The sequence below is a fragment of the Empidonax traillii genome, unplaced genomic scaffold, assembly GCF_003031625.1.
Source record: "Empidonax traillii isolate 1590-97213 ecotype Southwest subspecies unplaced genomic scaffold, ASM303162v1 scaffold361:size2146424, whole genome shotgun sequence".
Classification (NCBI taxonomy): Eukaryota; Metazoa; Chordata; class Aves; order Passeriformes; family Tyrannidae; genus Empidonax; species Empidonax traillii.
The window spans coordinates 1449545-1465198 of record NW_020955554.1 but is presented as its reverse complement, the minus strand read 5'-3'; the positions used below and the strand labels follow the sequence as shown (position 1 = coordinate 1465198).

The 15654-nt window shown below is 46.5% G+C and overlaps 1 protein-coding gene across 4 annotated transcripts in view; it reads right to left on the bottom strand.

Annotated features, from left to right (window-relative positions):
* The window catches only part of ARVCF (ARVCF delta catenin family member), a 215231-nt gene that overhangs the window by 20024 nt on the left and 179553 nt on the right, over positions 1-15654 (bottom strand). For all 4 annotated transcript variants that reach the window (XM_027892645.1, XM_027892647.1, XM_027892648.1 and 1 more), the window contains one exon: positions 13657-13728. In XM_027892645.1, the coding sequence (XP_027748446.1) occupies positions 13657-13728 (72 nt within the window). The remainder of the gene's footprint in view (positions 1-13656; positions 13729-15654) is intronic.

The window sequence follows — 15654 nt, the reverse complement described above, 5'->3', positions numbered from 1 at the left end:
AAGGGACTTCTTCCTTTAACTTGTGCCTGCCTGAACCTACCATTTTCTTTCCTCTGGTCTTCTGTGTGTGTTTAACCATGGATCATGTGTTCCAAATTGCCCTTTTTTGGCCTCAAGCCCCTGTAAAACTCAGCTCTGCAGTTCCAGATGCCAATCAGCTGCTCTGGCTCCAGAAAGCTAACGAGCTTTTAGTTTCCTCCCAGCTCAGTAGTAGAAACCTGTCTGCAGAGAAAAGCTTACTGCAGGAGGAATCATGTATTAGTTCTTGGCTCCAGATACCACTTTAATATATTTATTTTATTTAAAGGTTCTGACATTATTCAGAACTGTTTAGCTATTGAACAGCTTTATAAAACTTGCCCTCAGGCAGCACCTCCACCGGGCTGGCACCTGTCACGATCTCCCAGCCTGTCTCAGTTTTGTCTTCAGTGCCAAGGGAAAAACAACTTCAAGAGAAAAGCCCAATCTTTCAGAGCTCATGCACACTGAACTCCGCTTGGAAGGCCATTTGAAAGCTGCTCCTGGGCTCCTCATGCTTCACCGAGCCTTCCTGTGCTTCCACTCCTCATCATGAATTTTATAGAGAGTCTCATAAATGGTCATAAGCCATTACACAGGTATTTGGTTATTCATATCAATTCAGCTGCTTGTTAGAGGCCTGTCTGCTTAAGGCACTGAAGGGCTGCAGAACTCCACAGCTGGAGTTCCTTAAATAAGGAGGGAGAATAAATCTATTCTCCAATGGATCTACCCTCACAGAAACATCAAACATCTCAAAATACGTTCCAGTAGGAAGGAAATATTTGGATATAAACAACTCATCTTTTTTTTGAGGAAAGCTTATCAGAACCCCAGCTAAGCAGAAGGCAGCAGGTCCAGCCCCAGCCTGCAGATATGAAAGGTCAGTGATTCCTAAAAACCAGGACTGGGACCGAAGCCTGTTTGGCTCTTCACATGCAGAGTCCTGCAATCTTGCCTTTATAAGCATTTTATAAACAACTGCCATATGGAAAGACTCCCTCATGCTAATAAATAATTTATTATATGCCAACCCAAACACTCCCTCCCGTTTGTGTCCTGAAATTGCTAATTAGTTCCTGCTCCAGCTTCCAAAGTCAGAAGTGTGTTTCAGTTCCTCTCTCCATCTCCTGAAAGCTGCCTCCTGCACCCAAAGGCAGCCCAGTGCCTCTAATCTGTCTCAATTACAGTCACTGCACTGCTGTCAGGCAAGTACCTCCCAAGCATCCAAGAAAAAGAATTTGATGTTTTCAATGTCAAATAAATGTCAGGCCAGAGTGGAAGCAGCACGAACAGAAGGTTTTCTTCAACTTCTCTTACAAAAAATGGACCTTGCAGCCCAGTTTTTTAAGGTACAGTATTTGGGTCCTTAATTCTCATGGATTTCAGTGCAAGCTAGAAACCTTAATGCCTTCAAGAAGAGAGATTCTGCACCCACCCTCGGAGCATCACATCCAGGCAGGGACCAGAGATGATGAAAGGCAAGAGAAGGTGCTGCTGCTCGTCCCTCATCTCAACTGGGACACACCACATCGAAGGTGTGGAGTTAACAGAGACTCCTGCCCTTTCTGCCAACCCTTCTCTGCAGCTTTTTGGAAAACCAGGAAGTTTCTATTAAATGAAAACCTGCCTGCTGTTCGGTGCACTGCCTGAGTATCAGATAATCACGGGCAGAAACAACACAAATCCAGCTCTGCCTACAGAATTAAAGGTTCCTTGGAAAGACAGGTCTTACTATAAAACCTAAATTTGGATTAGAACGTGAGATAAGACACCATGATCTGGAGAGAAGTAGCTCCCTGAAGCCTTAGCTGGCCCAACATAGACACACATAATACAGCCACAAATAAATCTCTATGCAAATTAAAAAGAAGAGGAGAAGAGATTGGGGCCCCAGCGTGTGGCAGTGAATGAGATACTTAGCTGAAATGAATAGAGGGAGCACAGAGGCATTTTTCAAGAGGCAAAGGGGAACATTACACAGCATCCAACTGCAGCCTGGCCCCATCTTCACCATCCCACAGCACTGGCATGCATTCACAAACCACCAGAAAATCATATGAGAAACTTTACAACAAAGCCACGGCAGCCACTACCCTCAAAGCAACTCTGACAGCTTCTTTGACACCACTTCATTGCTGTTAAAAGAGTGAAAAGATCCCTAACCCAACAGCCACTTTGTCTAGGACAGTTTTTAACGTCGATGCAGCTTTCTTATGGTAATATTATGCAATTAAAAACTGAGCTTAAAACTACCCATGTAAAAGATTCTAAGCAGAAGCTGACATTTGCTGTGGAGGTGGTTTATGCCTACAGAAAACCCTGAAAAGGTCAGTATAAATGTAAATAAGGTGAGATAGTTCCTCAAGAGTATAGAAATTTCCATCATGCTATGGACTAGACCCCTTTCTAACCGCTCATACACAGAGCTATCCATGCCCTGGTGGCTCCTCACGGGCCATCTGAGCCCAGGCTGGATCTAGAACAGCTCTCCAGATTTCAGTGAGACGACTGGCATCACATTTGAAGTGTTTTGGGGAGACTGGGATCCAGCCATGCAGAAAACCGCCAATACAGATTGATGTTGACAGGTTTGATCTCGGCACTGCTTTCAGCGAGCAGGTACGTCAGATCAGCAAGGGATGTGCTTGTTAGAATTTAATTGTTAAGCAAAACCTCGCAGAACTGCCCAAGTTTTGGACACCAGCACTACCCTGAAGTGCTCTCCTGGAAGCAGCACTCGTGTAATGGAGTAAATGGGATTGGGCCTCATCTCCTGACACCCCCACTTTCTCATTCCCTGAGAGATCCCAAACACTGCACTGCACACAACCCCTCAGTCAGCCTGCACATCTCTTATTCCTCCTCTCACACATCTGCAGGTTGCCTCGTGTGCTCTCATGTTTTATGACTCAGTGGGCAAAGTATCCCCAAAAGGGGAGTGGGAAACCTGCACCTGCAAGGAATGCAGATTTCCAGTTTCCCAAGCCTTTAAAGGTCATTGGGGACACTCCAGTTAAGGTAGATCCTTTCTCTAGACCTCACTCTTGTCCCCTCATACTCTGAATGACTCTCTGGAGATGTTCTTCTTGCTCACCGTTTTTGAACTCTCAGCTGGACAAGATGCCATGACATGCTCAGTCATGATTACAGCTTTGCTGGTCGTGCTTTCAGAGGTCTCAAAACCAAACTCATTGGATTAAATCAGATTCACAGAATACACTGATTTGGAAGGGACCCACAAGGATCATCAAATCCAACCCTCAGCCCTGCCCAGGACCATCCCCAAGAGTCCCACCCCGTGCCCCAGAGGATCATCCAAACCCTCCTGAAGCTCTGGCAGCCTTGGGGCTGTGCCCACTGCCCTGGGGAGCCTGTTCAGTGCCAACCACCCTCTGGGGGAAGAACCTTGTCCTGAGATCCACCCTGAGCCTGCCCTGACACAGCTCCAGCAGTGCCTGTCCCCTTCCCTTCCCACACCAGCTCGGCTTTGCTTATCCAGCCTCAGCCTGTGCAAGTGGACTGTCCCAGCATGTGAGGTATTTACACCTTACTGAGGCTACTGCTAAAAGAGAACACAGAGTTCCTCTGAATGTCTCCTACTAAAGCAACAATATTTTCAGTAAAGAGACAGCAAGGTGTGTAAAACACAACTGAACTGGACACGAGGGGCAAGGACTGCTCTTCACAGAGCCTCCACCCAGACCTGCCTGAACCAGGGTCTATTCCTGCAGACAAATCCCATCTCAGGCTATTACAGACTCCCAATTTTCCCTACGATCAAGACACAGAAAATTCAGGGCAGAAACCAATGGTCTGTGAGAAATAAAAACGCTCTCCTCTCCACCACATCCTGATCAGCATTCACTCCGATCACCCCAAACGCCTGGGTCAGCAATCAGGCTCTCAGTGGGTTCAGAGCAGCCAGCAGCTGGACTGACAATGCTTTCTAAACCGTGCAGGGGTAAGATCCCCCCGCCCCCAGCTGACAGGGAAATTTAAGGGGCTGCTTTCCCAGGCAAAGCACCTGCCTCGCAGTTCAAGGTCGTTTTTCTTCACTCCACAGTCAGAGGTACATGGCACATTAAGTCATCTCATTCCCCTGTCATGTCAGAGAAGGGGAGAGCTTTTAAGGCCGTGCAGAGCACTCGGGGTTGTCGAAATAAATATGGCTTTATATAGCAGCTTTCACACTGGAGATATCTCAGAGTGGTTTACAAAGCAATGAGTCAGATAATGGGGCTGCAGCAGCTGTGCAGGTACACGCACCAGAAATTAATGCTGGGAAAACAGAAGTCTTAATTTTCTGATTGTCTTTATTTGCTCTTCTGCAAAATATGACTGCAGCTTCAGCCTGACTAATGAGCATCAGTGGCTTCTGCAATTCAGAATGCACAGGTTATCTGACATTCCAGTTTATTTTAATTTTGAGATTAACTCCATGATTAAAGCTCTCCATTAACTATGATAAATACTGTTCAAGCAAAAGAGGAGAAAATGCATGCACTCCCCCATTCTGGCTGCACTATGAGGAAGGTCTCCTTGCCTGATCTCTAGGCCCTCAATTTGCAATTAGTTCAGAATCACACAACTGTTTCATTTCCACTCACTCTTCTCTCCCTCATCATTAGCTGTTATAAGCAGACCCTCAAAGGCTGATTAAGAGTGTTGTGAGGACTCCATAGTTTACTGTGCAGGTGCCAGAGAAGGTACACATTCTAAGTAAAAACACATCTGTCCTTTAAATAAGCCACATCTTAGTGTGCTGCTTGATATACTCCAATTAAGATACATTTTGCATCTATGCTCCTTTCCCAGGCTCCTTGGGCAAAGGGACTCTCATTCCTCTTCTCATCTGAGTCACCTAAACCAGGCATCGTGGGTTGTTTTGGAAAATCGTGCTGCTTTTGTGCAGGCATACTTTGTCTGCCTGACTTTGTTATCAGTAAGAGTCACAGAGAACAACCTGACAGAGAGTGTGGGAGGTCACCTGGGCCACCTTCCTGCTCAGAGCAGGCTCACTGCCCAATTTAGACCAAGTCCAGTCAGGTCCTGGAATCCTTCAGTGACAGAGAACCCCTCGAAACCTCTGAGGAACCTGCTCCAACACCTACTTCAGGGCATTAGCCTGTGCTTTTGTGGGCAGAAGAAACACCAGAGGGGACAGACAAAAGCTTTCAGTAAGACTGGAGACAGGTGTGTCTGGAGTCGAGTTCTGAAAGCCCCAGAGTCCTCAGGGCTCCCAGACAGCACCCACACTCCTGTTCCTCCCAAAGGCACAGCTTCAGAACCCTCACCTGGAGCTACAGCTGCTGCCTTTACTGATGCTCACACTGCTTCTGGAAAGCTGGCAAGGGATTGAAATCAACATTACACCATTTTCCTGCCTCAGCTGTTCTAAACTCTCTGCTGGTCTCCTAACCTGTCGAGCAGCTTTGTCAGCACAGCTTTGCTGCGGTGCTTTTGATGGACACCGAGACAGCCAGAACTCTGGGAGACCGAGTTTCTGTGATGGATCCTGACAGGAAATTCCCAGTCTGAATCCTGACAGGAGCCGAGTTCCTCCTCCTTGTGCTTCCTGGTGGTACTGGCCAGGCCTCAGCACAGCTTCCTGATTTATCAGTACCTCTCTTCAAAGGATCACCTCATTTTCTATGCTTATGCCAAAAGAGGGAGGAGTCTCCTTGTTGTTGTTCCTCAACTGGCAGTGGCAGGAGCTGACACTGCATCAGTGCTGGGGATGGAGAGAGCCTTTCCCTGCAGTGCAGAACCCAACACTGCATCAGTGCTGGGGATGGAGAGAGCCTTTCCCTGCAGTGCAGAACCCAACACACTGCATCAGTGCTGGGGATGGAGAGAGCCTTTCCTTGCAGTGCAGGAGCTGACACTGCATCAGTGCTGGGGATGGAGAGGGACTTTCCCTGCACTGACTGAGTCCCAAGGCTGGGGCAGTTCCAGCTGTGTGAGACAAGGGCCGCCCTACCAACTCCTGCTTTCATTCCTGGCAGGCTTTCTTGGCACATCCTCATTTATCAAGTCCTTGAGCATCATCTGTATAATGAGCTGCACTCTGCAATAACAGGCATTCCATTTCAGAGAAACAATTAGAACTGCTTGTACAATAGCAATGCTAAATGAGACATGCAGAAACATACACACAACCTGAGTGTGGGGAGGGAAGGGTATTAACCATTCCCAGCAGGGCAAACAGTACAGGAAAAGCTGTGAAAAGAAAACACATATGACTCACAACTAGAGCTTTTCAACACTATTTTTTCATCAGAAATATTACCCAAGTGGAAAGGACATGAAAATCCAAGCAGTGTTTGAAGAGTTAAGATCTTGCATTGCCAGAGAGTACCCGTAAAACTGAAAATTACGTTTTTGTTTAATTTTTGCATCACTGTGGTGCTAGCAACAGTTGGGATACACAATATTCTGGAAGAATTTTGCTGTTTTTACAGGTGTATCACGTGCCCTCCATCTGCATTGGTTATCACAGCAGCAGTGAAAACACTAATTACTTTAGTGAAGGCAATTATTCTCATTATTTTAGTGAAGTTATTTTTCTAGTGAAGACAGTGGAAGCAGCAGACAGTTCCTGAACAGGTTCACTACAGCCCCAGCGTCTGAAGGCAATTAAGTTGCCTAAGGCCACCCAGCAAGTCAGGAGTGATGCTGGAATGGGAACAGGTCCTGCTTCCAGCTCTGCCTTTTGCTGAAGCTCCAGATCCCTCCCTGTCCTTACTAAGTGCTGTAATTCCTGTGTTCTCCAGTGGAGCTCCTGCTGTGCAGTTTTTCATGGGCCACTTTATTATGCAAGTTCTATACAGGCTGTTCCAGTTTAGGATGCAAAAGTCTCATTCCCTGCGCATTTATAACTTGTCCACAAACTCACATCAAGTTGGAAAGGGAATTTACCAGCTGGGATTCCTGTCTTTTAAAGGTAATGCTAGTTATTGTAGCAGATCTATATTCCTGGGTGTGAGCCTCAGGCCAGAAGGAGCTGGAAGCTGAGTACTGGAGTTATTCTGTAAGTCCCATGAGAGCCACAGGTGAGAGGACCTGCAGGTGGAGAGGGGGAAGCTCTTCCCTCCGGCACTGAGGAAGACTAAACATGCAAGAATGCAAGAGGGATAAAGAGGAGGAGGAGCTGTGGATGTTGATTCACTGTTTCTCATTCAAAGGAAAAGCCTGAAACAATTCAGACACAAACCTGCCTAACTCAGCTTGCATGTTGCCTCTGGCTGTTAAGACAGAGGTAGAAGACACAAAGGGAGAGAGAGGAGTTCTACAGGCAGATAAGTTACAGCAGAGCCAAGCAGAGACAGACAAGAACCATCACCTTACCACTTCAAGAAGAGCTTCACACCCTCAACTCCATATAAATAGAGGGCTGAATGAAATTCTCTATCAGTACAATTGCTCCTCCTGCCTCCCTGCCCCAGCAGTTGTTTCCCACTGCTCCCTCAGCTCACACTTCAGATACATATCCTCCACAGAGCCAAACTCTTCCAAGTTCCCAACTCCAAACTTCCTGGCACAGTCTCTCTCAACTGGGCCATCTGTAGGACAGTCCACTGAAGAAGGTATGTTAGGGCAGAAACAAGAGACCCAGCAGCACTCCTGGACTTCAATTCACACTCCAGCTGCATCTCCCCATGTGACTTTTCACCCCCCCCCCGTGCAGCCCTAACCCCAGAGTTTATGTTCTACATAACAAAGTTGAACAGATCCATGAAGATCACAAAGAAGGAGTTTCCAGCACAGCTCAGCAGCCACGTGTCAGCCAGCTCTGAGCAAACAGGAACATTCCACCCAGCAATGAGAGAAGATGACAAAGGCAGAGCATTCCAGAACAATCAGCAGTCAGCTGTGGAAAGAGTGTGTACACGAGAAAGGAAAAATCCACATGTGCCTGCTCTGAATGTCTTGCAAATATTGGGAAAAAGAACGGGAATTTACAGGTACCAGGCCAGAGAAAAGCTTGGCAAAGGCAGGATCCATATGGGAATTTTCCCATTCCAGGCAATAAATTTTCTCTGACTCCATTGGAAGACAGCTGAGAAACCTTTCACTGCTTTGTAAGTTATGAAAAACACATGGGACCAGAATGAACACTCAGATTAGTAAAGCAACAGAAATAAGAAATACTTAATAATTCTGATAGAAATTCTCAACAACATGCACAAAATACTCCAAAGATGTTAATCCAACATGGCACTCACTCTCACAGATCTCCCCAGTCCCTCCATTGCCACCAGCAGGCACAGAAGGGGTCTGCATGGTATCATTAATCAATCAGTTCTACTCACTTATTCACAATACAACAATCAAAATTAATGATTGAAGGGAGCTGGAGAAGGCAGGTGAGTGCTTGAGTCAACTTGGAAAGATTTAAAGCAAGCAGATTTAAATGGCTGTGAAACGCAAACAGCAGCCAATCTTAATTACAAACCCAAAGCCAGAGGAAAGCTCCAGTGAAGTTTCTCTCTCCTTCACTCCATGTTGCCTTTAGCTGAAGACAAATTGCTGGCACTTTTGTAATCTACTAAGCTAAAGTCATTACCCTGACAGTGCCAGGAAGTCTAATTTCCTGGAGCAGTAATACAAAGATTTATAAGGGAATTTAAACACTCACCTTCTGGAATAGAAAATCTATCATCAGCATCAGGCTACATGGAAAGTGACTGAGGATTTCAGATAATGGAGAAGAAGAAATTCACCTGCTGACAAGTTCATCCAAAATCTCATTCCCTGCCTACATAGGCTGCTGACCAGGGTAAGTGTATACACAAAGCTGAGCTTTCAAATAAATTCACCTTTTCTGTGAGGTCCCTGGTGCAACAAAACAGACTTGCTCAATTACAAGCAGCTTCAGCACTGGCTCAGCGTTTCAGCACAGCTCTCTCCTAAATATGTTCCCATTAAAATGGAAGCAAGCTTAAGTAATCAAAACAGAAAAGATGAATTAATAACCACTTTAATAACTGATTTGAAGGAGAAAATGAGTTAGCTCATCCACCAGGCTAAAAAGTAGCTGCACATCTCCTTATGGCTGAAAACTTTCAGCTCCCTAATGAGATAAACTGAAATTAGAGCTGAACTTCAACACCCAAAGCCCCTCAGAGCATCAGCTGTTATGCCATCAGATGTGTGTGTGCATAAACAACGAGCCAGGAGATTTGCTCCAGCCAAACAGCACAGAGGTCTGCATTTAATCAGGAGCAACCTAATGCTGATTCCATACAAAGAGCTCTTCTGCTCTTCTGGACTTTCTCCCCCCATGCTCCAGCACTGAGCAGCAGCGGTGGACAATCCAACACCTCCACAGCAGGAGGATTAAATGCTCCCACCTCTATCTGCAGCATCTCTGGAAGGCTGACACACATCAATCCTGGCTGTTCTCAGCACATCTTACTGGAGTCCCTCACCTGAGACACTGCTTTCCAGCACACAGCTCTGATTCACCCTGATGGCAATGTCCCTCACCTGAGACACTGCTTTCTACCACACATATCTGATTCACCCTGATGGCAATGTCCCACCTGAGACACTGCTTTCCAGCACACAGCTCTGATTCACCCTGATGGCAATGTCCCACCTGAGACACTGCTTTCCAGCACACATATCTGATTCACCCTGATGGCAATGTCCCACCTGAGACACTGCTTTCCATCAAACATCTTTGATTCACCCTGATGGCAATGTCCCACCTGAGACACTGCTTTCCAGCACACAGCTCTGATTCACCCTGATGTGTCCCCAGTGCACGAGCCTCCTGTTGCTGCTCTGGGCTCTGAGCAGGGCACAGGAGTGGCACTGTGCCATGTGGCTGCTCTGGGCTCTGAGCAGGGCACAGGAGTGGCACTGTGCCCTGTCACTGCTCTGGGCTCTGAGCAGGGCACAGGAGTGGCACTGTGCCGTGTTCCTGCTCTGGGCTCTGAGCAGGGCACAGGAGTGGCACTGTGCCGTGTTCCTGCTCTGGGCTCTGAGCAGGGCACAGGAGTGGCACTGTGCCCTGTGGCTGCTCTGGGCTCTGAGCAGGGCACAGGAGTGGCACTGTGCCCTGTGGCTGCTCTGGGCTCTGAGCAGGGCACAGGAGTGGCACTGTGCCCTGTGGCTGCTCTGGGCTCTGAGCAGGGCACAGGAGTGGCACTGTGCCATGTGTTCAGCATGTCCACAGGAGGAATCAGCCTGGCCCCGTGGTGGTGCAGAGCAGGCAGCCAGCACCACCACTGCCACCACTGACCTACTTTATACTGGGGAAGGGATTTCAGCAAGACTTTCCCCCCTCCCCTCAGAAGCAGCAGTTTCTGAGAGTCCTAAATTTAGCAAGGTTCTGAGGACAGCATTCATAATTTGTCAGCGCTGCTCCCTCCTCTGTGCAAGCTCTTATCACTTCCCCCCGAAACTCATCCTCCCTCTCTCTTTGACTGCCAGCAAAAAAATATGTCCCTTTCAACAAAGAGGAAACAAGAAGCTTCTCTTCCACAATCTTTCCTCATCAGGACAGCAGCACTCTGGACACTGCCAGAGCACATACATTTACTTTTTAATATCAGATGAGACAGCTTCTGAAAGCACTGCAAGTTCTCCCATCTGACATTAACCAGTTTACCACAGATAACAACCCTGAACTGGAAGCTTTCCCCTGCCAGAATGCCTAGCACATAAAATTATTAAAGGCTTAGAAATGGTTTCAGGGCTGCTCAAATGATGTGCTGCAGCAAAATCTGATTCCCATTAAAAAACCAAGAGCCATCAGGAGGAGACTCTAGTTTTCATCACTCTGAAAAAAAAAAAGAATTGCCTCTGTTCATCCATTTCTCTCCAGAATAAACAAATTCCAGGGAAAAAAGTAAAACACTAGCATTTAAACTTGGTTTTAACTCACAAGACCCTTTGGACTGTTAGAATATTCCTAAGCTGTTGTACCACCAGGACAGATGCCCTGAAGAAGGACTGAGCAACCTCTGCCTTCCACTCAGACACGAGCCAGACCCCACCCACAATCTACAAAAGTTTCTGGGTTTATGATGCTTGGCTACAGGACAGGATGAAATTCCTACAACTAAAGTAATCTGGAGACCAAAAGTTTCCAGAGAAGGTAGAAAATAGGTCTGAACTAGTCTGCTACTGCTAGTTCATGGTTTGTCAAGCAGTGTAAGCGTAACACTCCCAACTGAGCTCAGGGGTCATACTCGGGATATCCTGCAGGGAAACCACCAGGTCAGGTTCTTGGAACCTCACCTGCAGATCCACCAGAGAAGCTCCATGGATGCTGACTATCAGATTACAGGAGATTTAACACTACATCCCAATATTTGTGAACTGCCACAATGTTCGTTTGCTGCACTGCATGACCAGATCTTAGCACTGCAGTTTCATTTGCCCACAAAGATTCCAGCTGAAAACTCCCTTTAACACAGCTTTAATAATACATGAAAGAGATTAATCTCTAATTGTTGATTTTTGAAATAGCACTTCATTGTGTCACTCAATCTGAGTGCTTTTGATCATTAAAACTTGCCTGATTTTTCCATCTTAGTAAGGAGGTTCTGCTCAGCTGAGAGCTGATCTCATCAGAGCCAATTATACTCCGTGGCAGAGATCAGACCAGGGCTCTCAAGGGTTTTAAAACTTCAGGTTTATTTTCCTTATTTTACTGAACAACGCAAAGTTCAAGCAACCTTGTTAGAACCCTGAATATCCAGGAACTCTCATGTAAACTGGATGCCTGGCAGGAAACCACCAGTAAAAAAGTGAACAAAAATGCATCACTGACTTGGGTTCTTTACTCCTGGCTCTCAAGTGAATAATTTCTCGTGCCTTTTTCTCTGTCAAAGGGCTTCTTTCAAAATGCATGGGGAGTAATCTCCTGACCTTATCTAGCATGAGATATGTAGTCTATTTGACTTAGATTAAATGGGAGTATCTCAAAATTATCAAACAACCTCTTCAGGAGTGTGAGATTTCTACCAGCTGAGAAAGATAACAAGCTGTGTAAGCTCAGAGACAGATATGGCTCCCATCACATCACTTCCACATTACCACAGCCTCCTGAAAGATTTGTATCTCATTTTAAAGAAAGTTATGCAAGATACACTTCCTCACAGAAATTCTTGATTTCCATCTTATCCCTTCAGTGGCACCTACATCCCAATGACATTTAGAAAGGAATGGAAACACTGAAGCCCTTGCTATGTTTTGCATTCCTTTCTTTTGCTGCACCCTTAAGACACCTCTTTGCTCTGCACTGTAATCAACCCCAGCCCTGAACTGATGGCATTCCCCTGACATTGGTTGGGAGACGTTTCCTGCAGCTCTCCCAGCAGGATGGCACTGCAGCCTCTGAGGGTACATCAGTATCTTAAATCTTGCACTGATTTACTGTGCAACAATGCACCAATGAAAATGAGTGTTTGGACATGAGACCAGAAACTATCCACTGTAAAGGGAGTCTGTAAATAGATTAGATCCATCTACACATTAGGAACAGCCTGCACTATGTATCAGGATTAGCTTGCATATCATCAGTCAGAGCTTCACTGTGGACTGAAGCCCTAAATGTGTGTAATTATGACACCATCACTGACTATCAGCACATCTCCAAGGATCTCAGACGTGGCCTCTCTTGTTGCCCTCGTTATCAGCAATGCAACTGAAACACAAAGAAGTCGATTTGATCACGGTCACAAAAAGAACACAATTCACAATCCCACATCCCTGGATCTCTCCACTGAGTCACACTGTCTCCTTAGACTCTCCAAAATTCTGGAAGTGATGCAGGGAGAGTTTAAAATTCATCTTCTGAGGAACACTCAGGTAGTTGAGGGTATTCCTGAAGGTGAGGGTGCCCTGGGAGCTGAGAGGGTGGCACGGCAGCAGTTGCCATGGCAATGGCTGAATCTTTGCAGTGACATTGCACACACACTTCAAATCAGAACCTGTGCAAGTCTCCAAACACCACCCAATGCTGTAAGAATTCTGACGAGATCCCAGATCACCTCCTCATCTCCAATTAAAAGAAGTACCATGCAGGGAATGCAGACTGTGAAATATTTCACCTCTGCCAGACCTGAAATACAGAAGGGCAGCGCAGAAGAATTTTTCTATGAACCTCCTGATTTTGGAACACTGCAAGTCCTGCTCGCTACAGACAGGGAGGAATATTGTGTTCAGGGGGAGACTCTCAGTGAAGCAAAACCCTCATTCCCTGCCATCCAATGGCAGAGGTGCCAGGGAAGGGCACTGGGGGTGCTCAGGACCTTCCCCAGTGCACTGCACAACTCCTCCCAGCCAGCTCTGCTGCAGGGGGGCTGCAAATGGAGCTGGAAAGAAAGAGAGCACGTCCTCCCCCCTCTCTGGAGTTACAGTCACCTGACACCAAACCAGACAGACCTCTACAGGATTCCACCAATTCAGCATGTTTGTATAAAAGCTGGTTATATCCACTATAGAACACCAGATAACAGCATGCACCCACACATCCATTATTATATCCACACCCATTATTGCAATTAACTGACTACAAAAGAAGGAGATCAGCCTGATCTGCTCACGTCTCAAGCCCCTTTAAGAGTCTGCAGCACCCAGGCTCCTCGTTACTCCCCAAAGCACCAACAGGAGCATTACCTTTGGCTGCTTCAGCTCGCTTAGGCAAATCAAGTGTATCAAAATTCCTGTCCAGATCTCCATTCTTCTTTCCTGTGCAAAAAAAACAGAAGACAAGATATGGAAAGGACTGTCAGCATACTGACAGGTAAGCTACTGTCATGTGCATCTCTGAGATGAGAGAAGATACAGAGCCAGAATACAAATCACAGACCATCACCCAGCCCTGTCTCTGACCTGCAGTCCAACTGCACGGCTGTGCTTTTGTGGGAGCAACTCAGGGACAAAAACCTGTGCTGCTTTCAGGTTCATCTGCAAACGTGCTTAGGAGCAGCACTTCAGTGGGTCTGAAGAGTGCTTAACATCTTGGAAATTTGTGCCATTTCCCTTGGCAAAGCTGTGCCTCTCCCTCATCAGCCCAGTATTTGTTATTTTCACAGAGGAATTTAGAAGCCCAGCTGAAGCAAAAACTCAGCAGCAGAGCAAAACCAACAGGCTTGCTTTGCAGCCTCTGTTCTCCATGCAACTCCCAGGCAGGAGGATTTAATATATTGTACAGACAGCAGCCAACAACTTAACCTTGAACTGCCCTTCAATCAATAAAAGTGTCATTTTTACTATTTATTAGAAACTAATGGAAATATTCCATACTTTTGCTAAGAAACAGCTTTAAACTATTACATCAGCTTTAATTTACACAATCCTTCCCAGAAAGCAGAACAAAAGCAGGACTTCAGTGTCAGCTGGGCTGAGGATTCAAGGTCAGGTGAAGAGCTGGGGAGGGAAGGGTTGGTTTTCATCTCTTCTTGTCCCCCAAGGAGACACAGTGCCCTGGGTAAGGCCTCATGGCTGCTGTGGTTATGATAAGCACCTGGCCATCAGAGGAGCACTGGCAGCAGAGACAGAGATCTGGAGGGCACTGCAGGAAACTGCATGGCTTCTGAACACAGCACTGAACAATTCAGCTTTCCCAAACCATTCTGAGGGGGGAAAATCAAGGTATTTAGTCCCTCCCCCCCAAGAGCAGGGAAGGCAGGTGCAATGGGATGAATTCAGACAACACAATTTGAAGCAGCCAGAAGTGGCTCCTGCACAGGGACTGCACCAGGCTGGTAATTGGGGGGTTACAGAAAGGGCTGAAAGCTCCACCAGTCAGGATGCCTAAAAGCACACAGGAAAATGATCCTTGAAAATGGAAGGGGGAGATCAGTCTGCTTCTTGGCTGGTAGGAGGTCACAAGGTGGGAAAGGCCAGTCCCTGCCTTGCCATGGCAGGGGGGTGGCTGGTACATGCACAGTGAATTCAATGGTGACAAAAGGATAAACACACAGGGGACAGTACAGGGGAGAATCAGAGCTCTTAAATACCAATATGAATATTTAGAAATAACATCAGGAGGAAAAAAAAACAAACCCTCAAGGTAGTATTCCATCTACTCCCTTTCTTTGGGAGGGGATGGAATCACAGGCTTTTGTTTTGAAATGCCAACACAACACCAGCCAGCATAACTACTGTGCAAACCAAACCATGCATCTAGAATTTCTGCTCATCTGCAGTAATTTCCTTAATGAAAGCATGTCAAAGCCCATCTAAGCTGCCAAAAGGTCATGCAGCCAGGTGCCATGTGCCACTCCTCTGAAAGCTGCCTTTTGTGAAGGAAGGGACAGGAATCAGAGGCACTTTGCAGCCTTCCATCGAGGTTTTGCTCCATGAAAGAACGAGAAACATGTTGCTTGGGGAACCAAATACCAGAGAGAAAGGATGCTGCACATCACCAAAGGATGGTGCATTTCATTATGGCAGCTGAACCCAGTTACTGGCTGCAAACTCCTGTTGACCCTTAGAGCACTGACAGGAAAAAGCAGGGCAGAGGGAATTAAAACAAAAAAAAAAAAGCACTGAAGGAAGGAAGTCAGTGTTTAGGAAAGTTTAGGAAAGATTACAGACTTAAGGCAGACCAATAAATGTGACTCCACCTTATCTACAAGTAGGACAAACTGTTTTTTCACATGACCCCAA